Source organism: Rhamphochromis longiceps, linkage group LG8, assembly GCF_057381845.1.
Source record: "Rhamphochromis longiceps isolate RC_006_pf linkage group LG8, R_longiceps_female_GT1.1, whole genome shotgun sequence".
Taxonomy (NCBI): Eukaryota; Metazoa; Chordata; class Actinopteri; order Cichliformes; family Cichlidae; genus Rhamphochromis; species Rhamphochromis longiceps.
The window spans coordinates 31,573,910-31,584,149 of record NC_140564.1 but is presented as its reverse complement, the minus strand read 5'-3'; the positions used below and the strand labels follow the sequence as shown (position 1 = coordinate 31,584,149).

General features: G+C 42.6%; 1 protein-coding gene across 1 annotated transcript; it reads left to right on the top strand.

Annotated features, from left to right (window-relative positions):
- The first annotated feature begins 4,430 nt into the window (after positions 1-4,430).
- Positions 4,431-10,231, top strand: LOC146664055 (S-adenosylmethionine synthase-like). The gene is made up of 9 exons (XM_085417064.1): positions 4,431-4,652; positions 5,794-5,871; positions 6,374-6,496; positions 6,612-6,724; positions 6,828-6,971; positions 7,304-7,522; positions 7,734-7,916; positions 8,364-8,497; positions 8,595-10,231. Exons 1-9 carry the CDS (start codon positions 4,568-4,570, stop codon positions 8,695-8,697), a joined length of 1,182 nt encoding a protein of 393 aa, XP_085273190.1. The 5' UTR covers positions 4,431-4,567; the 3' UTR covers positions 8,698-10,231.
- Positions 10,232-10,240: the final 9 nt, after the last annotated feature.

The window sequence follows — 10,240 nt, the reverse complement described above, 5'->3', positions numbered from 1 at the left end:
TCATTTTTCCCATTAAGAACATTCTGGTCAGTGTTCAAACATTACATGTACATGTTACAGGAAAAACAACAGGAAAAGACAAATCTCATCATTGGTAGGCAGTCGACTGCTGAGTAACATGTTTAACAACCTCCTGCATTATAGAGAAAATGTATTTTAGAAAAATCATGTACAAAATCGATGAACTAGAAGAACTGTAAAGTGAACAAATAAGAAGCCATACTTGCGTTTTCTAAAGATAGGCCAAAACCTTGCTGCATCCACCCCTTCATATTTTTATTCAAAGTCTTCTGCAGAGAGACAAAACAAACACGGGGTCGTGATTAGTAAAGCTGACATTGTCTTAGCTTAGAAGGGGCTCTCTCGTTGCAGATTTTAACAATCTCTTACCAATCCTGTGATAAAATGGAAAAATCCACGCCGGGCATCGGTCTCATAGATGGAGTTGTTGGAGTCCTCCTGTGAGCTTGATGCCCTGCTCTTTTTATTGTGTAGTTCTTGTGTTCCATCACTGCTTGATTTTTATTTACTGGTCTTCTTTCTGAAAGCAGCTGCAAAAAAATATATACATGTCTACAGATGATCATTTACTATAAATCAAAAAATAGTCACTTCAGTGTTGTCTGTCTGCCTTACCACTACATATTTCAAATACAACGAGGGTTTCTAGACAAAAACATGGCTGTGCCATGGGCTCCCCGGTGTCACCTATTGTAGCCAACCTTTACATGGAAGAAGTGGAAAGAAAGGCTCTTGGCTAAAGGGAGAGTACCCAGCCACTGGTACAGATATGTAGACGACATCTGGGTCAAAATCAAAACACAAGAAGTGGAATCCTTCACTGCGCACATTAACGCTGTGGATAAAAACATCAAGTTCACCAGGGAAGACACAAAGGACGACTGCTTGCCTTTCCTGGACTGCGCTGTGCACATTGAAGAGAACGGCAACCTCAACATTGAAGTTTACCGGAAGCCCACACACACGGACTAGTACCTCCTCTTTGACTCCCATCATCCTCTGGAACACAAACTTGGAGTCATTAGGACCCTACACCACCGGGCAGAACATGTTTCCTCTAAGCCTGAAGGGAAAAAGAAGGAACACACACGTGTAAAGGAAGCACTAAAAAGATGTGGTTATCCTAACTGGGCGTTTATAAAGTCAGCAAAGATGCACAGAAAAGAAGACCAGACACCAGCGAGGGAGGATAAGAAGGACAGACGCAACAACATTGTCATCCCCTATGTAGCCGGTGTATCAGAAAAACTCAGGAGAGTTTTCTCCAAGCATGACATCCCGGTGCATTTCAGACCCAGCAACACGCTCAGACAGAAACTGGTTCACCCGAAAGACAAAACGCCAAAACACAAACTTAACAATGTGGTGTATGCTGTACAGTACAGCGAGGAATGCCCAGACCTCTACATTGGAGAGACCAAACAGCCACTTCACAAGCGCATGGCACAACACAGAAGAGCCACCTCCACAGGACAAGACTCAGAAGTCCATCTGCATCTTAAGGATAAAGGTCACTCTTTGAGGATGCCAGTGTTCACATTTTGGACAGAGAGGACAGATGGTTTGAAAGAGGAGTGAAAGAAGCCATCTATGTCCACTGTGAGCGACCATCTTTGAACAGAGGCGGTGGTTTACGACACCAACTCTCTGCCATCTATAATCCAGTTCTGAGATCCTGTCACTACCCGATCTGTACCGGAAACCCGATCGGTACCCCGCATGCGCTAAAAGGTGTCTACTTCTGGTCGAAGCGTTTTATGATAGAACAGAGTATCTGTTAAGATGTTAAGAATAATAAGTATCTCGTAAAATGTTTCCAATAATGAAACATTTCAATATAATGTAGACAAAAACTAAAACTAAAAAGATAGTTACGGATCAGGACTCCCTGATCCTTACTGCGCATGTGAAAATTCTGACCATACAAATCGGGTCTACCCGATCCTTGCCACCTCCAGAGGAATCTTGGTCATTTCACCATTAACCCTAGAATACTATCGCTAAAAGTAGTAACACCATCACTAACGCCAGGTGATTTTATACCCAACAAAAAGTACTTCTCATCAAAATATGACAACACATGACAAATTAGAGTGGTCTTCTTTTTTTCTTCAACTGTGCCATGTCTAACAAAATGATGAGAATAAAAGAAAGAAAAATCTGTGTTGCTCTGGACTCCTCTGCAGAGCTGCAGTTTAAAAACTTTAAGCTGTGTTTAAAGTGTTTAAAAAACACTTTCTCCATAGCTTTCATCACTGGTAGATCTACAGTCTGAGGCTGGAGCCAAACAAACCTGCAATATTACAAAACCTGTTTTGATCAAGCTCACGAGCAGGATGAAGATTTGGGGAAGGAGGTACGGCTGCATGCAGGTTTACTGTAGCGGCTCAGTTCCATCAAAGGGTTTCCACTAATTTAAATATATTTAGCCAGCAGGGAGAAGCAGACTTACTTCTTTGTGCCTGCGTGTGATAAATCTTTCATGCCTTGCTCCAGAAAAACTACTTTGATACTCTGAGGTTGATGTGGAGTGTTGGATATGGAGCATCTCTTACTGCTCTCCTCATTGCTGTTGTGGTTTTCTGCTGTTTCAGGTTGGTTTTGACACCAGAAACCTTTTCATTAAAGGCTGAAAACGACCACATTGAAATGTCAGAATAAAACATTAAATATGCTTGTGAGAGTTTCCATGTTAGTGTAATTGTAATATATATATATATATATTTACTTTATTTCTGCTGTAAATTTGGAGTTTTAAACAGAGCTGTATGAGAATTGACTCACTTTTGGAGGCAGCTTCAAGTGGCAACTAGAGGAACTGCAGTTTTTTGGCATTTGCGTTAGCTATTAAAAAACAAACAAACAAAAACACTTAAGCTAATGCTTGTTGATAATTGACTTTGGTTAATTGACTCATGTTGTTTGGATGAGCAGAGGTTCATAGCAAAGGCTGCAACCCACATCCTGCTCATTATGGGCAAAAATAGTCTGAGCATGCTCAAAATGTGCCCTTATAGCGGCCCTCTTCTCAAAACAATAACGTTATAGCTGTCTATAAAATCCTTCCTGGGTTACACTGTCTCCCAGGTGTTTCAGCTGCAGTACAAAGCAGCAGTGACCTGCTTCACTTCTTCACTTCTGTTGTCTAACTTTTCCTGGTTGCTGGTGAGGGGCCTGTATCTGCACACTGTGCTGCTCTTCAACTTCATTCAAACCAGGAAGCTGCTGTGGATGTTGGCTGGGGTCATTTTGGTCATTTTAAATAATTTCTTTGTCAGACACAAGATTAAAGAGTAAACAACCACAAATATTATTAATCATACTATGATCAGCATTAAAGCATTAAAGTGCTGATTATGTTCAAGCTTAAAATGAAGTTCCTGAATCTCGTGACCAAAATCACGAGTGTTCAGATTATCTTTCTTTTGTTTTATGGACCACAGATAAACTTTGTGATCTTCCTGAACATCAGCAGCATCAGTTTTCAGAAGATGAAGAGCACCCACGTGAACCAAAGTGAGATATGTGTGTACATGTTACATGGGGTTATTGATTATCTTAACATCTGTTTTGTAGCCCCCCCCAACATGAGTGTTTTATATCTGTCTCCTGCTGATCTGCTGCCCTCTGTAGGAGACTCGTCCACTCTACTCGCCTCCTTATCCCTGTTTGGCTTCACCATGTTGTGTTCAGCACGTCACCATGGGTCCTTGACTCTACCTGGAGTTAGTTTTAAGCTCCTTCCAGGTAACGACCCAAAAAGTCCTAAAATATGTTGTCAGCTATTTACATTTTTCATGTTGTCTCAGGGTTTTACTGGAGTGTTGTACTGATTTCTAAATCGAGAGGTAACTTTGTTTTTTGCAAAAATGCATCTTCACAACATCAAGATTTGTCAAATGATCAGCAATAAAAAACATGACACTCTATTGATTGCATAAACGCAAAGAAAGACTAATGAGTATCGTGTGTTTTATAGCAACTTTGTATATTTTTATTCTTGGGGGGGCTAGCAGTCTAGTTCATTCATATTTTCATTCTTTTCATCATCTCTGTTTGTCTGAACTCGGAGTCGGCGAAGTGAAAAGGTCTCATTAGCAACTGCTTCATGTGTACACAGGCACGGACGCCCCATCAGAGACCTCAGGGGCCCCCAGGTACAAAGAAACAAAGGGCAGGCATGAATGGATAGGTGGAGGAGCCACACAGTAACCCTCTGATGAAATGAATTCCTCCTCTGCTCTCTGAGCCCGAGTTTGATGAGTGTGATAAAGTGAGACCATTCAGCACAGGGAGGGTTTAAAAAAGGTCTCCATGTTGAAAAAAGCATTCCCACCCTCCCCGTCTTCCTGTCTGAATGGCCTAACCCACATGGTTCACAGAGTGCCCTCCCCCCATGTGTATGTTGTCTTTTCCTATTATAGCGCAGAGTTATCCGGCTGCACGGCCGTAGGACTCTGGTGTTGGATGGCACCCGGCCTGTGCGTGTTTCTGGAACAGCTTTCATCAGAAAGACTTCACTCCTTCAGTCTGCACAGCCCTCAGAATGAATTCCACAGTGAATGTGAGCGATGAGCATACTGCTCATGACTTCATGTTTACGTCCGAATCTGTGGGAGAGGGACATCCTGGTGAGTAGAGGAGTGCTGCTCATCATGTGAGAAACTGCTTTGAGCGCTTCAGTGATCATTGATGGTTTTGAGGAATGCGCAGAAGCCTGATCGGTGCTGCATAAAGTCTACTTTCGTGGAGCCACACGGTGCTGATTTGCAGAGGAGGAATCCTGGACTGAGAAAACTTCCACTTTAGTTCCAATATAAGCAGAACTTGTGTTTTAAGCTGAACATCTGATGAGTCACTTTTTTGTCATGAATAATTTTTACATCTGCAGCTGCTGCTGGAGCCATTTTTGTGGTGCAGACATGTGACGTATGTTCTGTTAGGAAAAATGTGTCTTCGGCATAATATAAATTATGTCATTTATAAAGTAAATAGTGCAGCTTTGCATCTTTTCTTTAATTTTCTAACAAGTGCATGTTTAATGCACTGCAGATGTTTAGCTTAATCCCACCAGGAAGTGGTTGAAGAGCAGATTTAACCTCATCACACTTTGCATTTTTACAATTCTGCAGAACGCAACATGTGAGCATCATGTAAAATAATCAGGATAACAGCTAGATTTTATAACATCTTTGCTGATGTGTAAAAATGGTGCTGGTTCACAGATAATCCCTTATATCAGGTGAGTTTTGAAGACGTGTGCAGTGAAAGTGTCAGCAAATATAATTCATTTAAAATTACACATAAACATGTGCTTTAAATGTAAATGTGTAGTTAAAACAGCAGCAAACCAAACTTTACAGATGGGGGAAATCCATGTTTGTAATTTAAAAAAAACAAACAAACATGAAAGTTTCACCAACAATAAGCCGATAATATAATATTTCTACATTTTTAAGGGTGGTGTAAAAAATGTTCATCATAAAGCAGGAGAGTAAATTGAAGTTACAGAAGCTTCAGTGCCATAGTGCTGATACAGTTTGGGAGTGCTTTGATGATGGAGTTAGAGTGTACCGTGTCACGCTGGCGTGTATTCACCAAATCAAGGCTATTCATAGTCCTGTAACTGCCAGAGGGAACGGGGTGATATTTTCAGGCTCTGCCCAGATCAGGAATCTGGCATGTGCAGTAAAACGATCGCACGACAGACCGAACCAGCACACATGCAGATATTTATGCCTTTTAGACTTCTCCTTATTCTATTTTTTCCAGATAAGATATGTGACCAGATCAGTGATGCTGTGCTGGACGCTCACCTGAGGCAAGACCCTGATGCTAAGGTGGCTTGTGGTGAGTTTGAGTTTTTGTCCACCAGAGGGAAGCAACACACAGGGAAGAGGGACATTTAAGATGGATGCAAATGGTAATAGTGTCCATGACATTGGTTAAGTGAGACATTAAAAAAGGAGGGTGGGTTGCAAACAGGCTTGCATTTTCTTTTGACTGTAGTGGGAAAAAAATCGCCCATCAGAATATGTCATGTAATAAATGCAGGTGTGATAAGATAAAGCTTCCCACACCTCAGCATCTTTTGTTTGTATTTCTTTAAATTATATGTCTATTTTTAGTTTATGGAATGAAAAAGACGATATCGCTGGTTCTGCTGCAGGAAAACTCCGTGAAATATTCATTAACAGCAGTGATCCTGACAAAAGAACATCACTTCCCAAGCAATTCAATTCACTTTAATCCAGGACACCAGCAGTATTACATCAATAGTCAGGAAGGACATTCACATCTGATGGCATGAATACACATATGCAGTGTGATGTCCTGTGTGTGGATGAAACAGAGACGGTGTGTAAGACGGGCATGGTGCTGCTCTGTGGGGAGATCACGTCTCGAGCCAACGTGGACTACCAGAGAGTGGTGAGAGAAGTCATCCAGCATATTGGTTACGATGACTCGCAGAAAGGTGAGTGAAGTTTTTAACGTTTTGGCTGTAACTTCATCTACACTGGGATTCCAGGGAGGAGAAATGCTTTCAAACGAAAACATCCCTTTACTTCTTTTTCCTCTGTTTTTCCAAGGATTTGACTATAAGACCTGTAACGTGCTGGTAGCCCTGGAGCAGCAGTCACCTGACATCGCTCAGGGAGTTCATATCGATCGCACGGAGAGCGAAATCGGAGCTGGAGACCAGGTCATCTGAGCGCTTACATTTCAATTCTGGACTGAAACACCAGTTTTTTCTTCTTCAGAATATAAAGTGCTGCTCTTTGACTGTACTCGTGCTGCATGGACAGGGTCTGATGTTTGGATACGCCACAGATGAGACAGAGGAGTGCATGCCCCTCACCATAGTCCTCGCCCACAAACTCAACGCTAAGATGGCCGAGCTGAGACGAAATGGGACGGTCCCCTGGCTCCGCCCAGACTCAAAGACACAGGTGAGGTCAGAGTAGAAAACTGTGTAGACATGCCTGAACCTGTAGTGTGAGGCAGCCAGGGTGGCATACTTAATGGCATGTTTGTTGTGGAGAAGAAAGCTGAAGATGCTTCCATGAATCCCCACGAATGAGGTCCAGCAGCCTTCATTCAACTCTTCATGTCAGCTTTGTTGGGCTCTGCTTTAACAGTGTTATTTGTGAAGTAGATTCAGTAGAAGTAGCTCCCTCGTGTGACACACCCGAGTCTCGTTAAATCAAAGTAAAAGGACTAAAAGTGGCAATGCATATTGTTTTGCTACAATAACATTAACATAATGTTCACCTTTCCGTAGGTAACAGTTCATTACGCCCAGGAAAATGGCGCTGTGATCCCCAAAAGAGTGCACACTGTGGTGATCTCCGTGCAGCACGATGATAACGTGTGTGTGGAGGAGCAGAAGAAGGTGCTGAAGGAAAAGGTCATCAAAGCCGTGGTGCCTTCACGCTACCTGGACGAGGACACCATCTATCACCTGCAGCCCAGCGGACGCTTTGTGATTGGAGGGCCGCAGGTAAAGAGCCGAGAACATTCGAAGTCCCCGAATACTGTTTACGTTGATGTCACGCAGCATGAGGATGCTGGCAGTGGCTTTTAGTGCACAGCTCAAATATGATGGGGTTCAAATCTAATTTCATAGTTTCAAAGTTTAAAAACAAATAATGTAGTGAAGATCTTGCTTGCTTGTGTGCTGTGTGGATATAAATCTTTGTGATTTCTCTCAGGGTGATGCAGGAGTGACGGGCAGGAAAGTCATTGTGGACACGTACGGTGGTTGGGGGGCCCACGGGGGCGGAGCTTTCTCTGGAAAGGACTACACCAAGGTGGACCGCTCGGCCGCCTACGCTGCACGCTGGGTGGCAAAATCTCTGGTGAAGGCCCAGCTGTGCAGGCGGGTACTGGTGCAGGTGAGACCTCGTTCCAGTTTAATCTTCTCCAAAAGGTTTCTGAGATGTGTGCAGGATGAAAAGGCTCAGAAGTCTGTTTTCTGAGTCCTTTTATGTAAATCATTCTTTTGGATTTTTGTGGGACTCATTTTTCTACATATTTAAGGTGGAAGCTGTTATGCTTGTCATTACTTTGCGGTTCAAACCTTCTGCTTGTGAGGGGAAACAATCAAAAGGCTTAAATAGAGAGGGATGGTGGTGCACCAAGGTCCAATTAAAAGTAAATTAGAATGGTTTTAAACTGTGAATCAAGGAGTTAGTTTCTCCTTTTTTTGGACTTTATAAATAAATAATAATAAAATAATTGTGGAAAACCCAGCAGTACGTGGCACTATCACCAGTGGTATCACCATCATCACGGTGGTGATAAAACAACATGTTCATTAATCACATGCTGTGTTTTTCCAGGTGGCGTATGCGATTGGAGTGGCCCACCCGCTCTCCATCTCCCTGTTCACCTACGGCTCCTCTCCAAAGAGCGAGAAGGAGCTTCTGCAGATCGTCAATAAAAACTTTGACCTCAGACCTGGAGTCATAGTCAGGTCAGGGTTGCACCCACACCACCGCCTCAGTGTTTTATAATCTCTGTCCAAATCTGTTAGACTGTACTGAATCTATCTCGACTGCTTGCTGCTGCAGAGACCTGGACCTAAAGAGACCAATCTACCAGAAGACTGCATGCTACGGACACTTTGGCAGGAAGGAGTTTCCCTGGGAGGTCCCGAAGAACCTCAACTTCTAGTGTGTGTGTGTGTGTGTGTGTGTGTGTGTGTGTGTGTGTGTGGTGGAGTCCATATGGCCTTTGTTCATTGGTCTGAGTCTGAGGTGTGGGTGGGTCAGAGGTGTTCCAGCTGTAGGTGACAAAGTCCCTAAATGACAACTCTGAAGCATGAGAGATATTTACACTTTAAATCTAAACTGTTAAAGAAAAAAATAAACTGAGTGGATGACCAAATTTTAAAGGAGAAAAACCGTGCATGGGTCATGTCTTAAGCGTTTCAGTGAGTTTTTGAAGAGCCTGTGGGGATTCTGCACATGTTTGAGGTTTTCTCGCGCTCGTTTATGACTATTTCAGTGACAAACTCTGACAGTCAGCTAAACCTCTTTGAATAATTTTTATCACAAGCGTCTCAGTTTTGCCTGGATAAAAATGAACTTCCATCCACCCAATTAAGGGTCACTGGGGGGCTGGAGCCTTTTCCAGCTACTATAGGGCGAGAAGCACGGACAACACATTGAACTCACATTCACATCTATAGACAATTTAGAGTCACCCCGTAACCCAACTCTACTACCTGCATGTCTTTGGACTGTGGGAGAACGCCGCAGTATGCAGAGAGAACCCACGCAGACACAGGGAGAACGTGAAACAGCCAGATGGTGGATTTAACTCAAGACATTCGGGCTGTGAGGCCACCGTGCTCCCCTGTAAAGGAATTTATTTAACATGAACAACAACACACGTCTACCAAAGACGGATGACGTCAGAGGACATGGAAGTAGACAGTCTGAACTGCATCAGCTGATGACACCCTCACATCAGCTGATTTTTGTTTTTAAAAGACAACTTTAGAAGTCAAAATGACTCCGAAGCGTCTTTAAACCATACATAAAAACAATTTTTTTTTAATCAACTTGCTATCAGGGGTGGGAAGGTGTACTAGTATCTGCTGCTCTTGGCACTTCCCAAGGTTTAGCCAACTTTCCCCTACATGGCTTGGATGTGGCATCCTGCTCCTGTTACATTGCATGGAAAACACCAAAATGATTTTGATGAGAGTTTGAGGTTAAAAGAACAGAAGCTGAATAATCTTAAAACTTTTCTGCAGGCTTCATGCAGTTTAGTACGATAACGTGAGGTTTTTAATGAGATGCAGACGACCAAAGATGAAATCCAAATGTCCCGAGAATGGCTTCATAGGTTAGCATTTATTAAAGTTTAAAGTTAAGATTTTTCTTCCTGCATGCTTACCAGAATATATATTTTTTACTATCAGTGTAGAATTTTTTTGTTCGTTTGTTTTTCTGTTAGATACAGATGGGTACAAATTAGGGAAAAGAAACAAAACACTAAGTTACTTTGGCCACCGTGTGGCGCCAAAGGAGCTCCGATGCGCGTTGGTTTTGCTTCAGAACTCTGCAGGAGGGATGGAACAGTTCTTCTAAATGCCAGTCATCATTTTGGTCTTTTAATATGCGTTGATACAAAATTTCACAATTTCTGGTATTCATCTCATCAAACCAATATGTCTTCTGCATGGGAGCCTTTTCAGTTTCATCAGGAT

Bases quoted from the DNA above. Each gene is read 5' to 3' on its own strand.
- LOC146664055 (XM_085417064.1), top strand. From the start codon at position 4,568: ATGAATTCCACAGTGAATGTGAGCGATGAGCATACTGCTCATGACTTC. The intron at 4,653-5,793 runs GTGAGTAGAGGA...TATTTTTTCCAG, and splicing joins TGTGGGAGAGGGACATCCTG to ATAAGATATGTGACCAGATC. The intron at 7,917-8,363 runs GTGAGACCTCGT...GTGTTTTTCCAG, and splicing joins GCAGGCGGGTACTGGTGCAG to GTGGCGTATGCGATTGGAGT.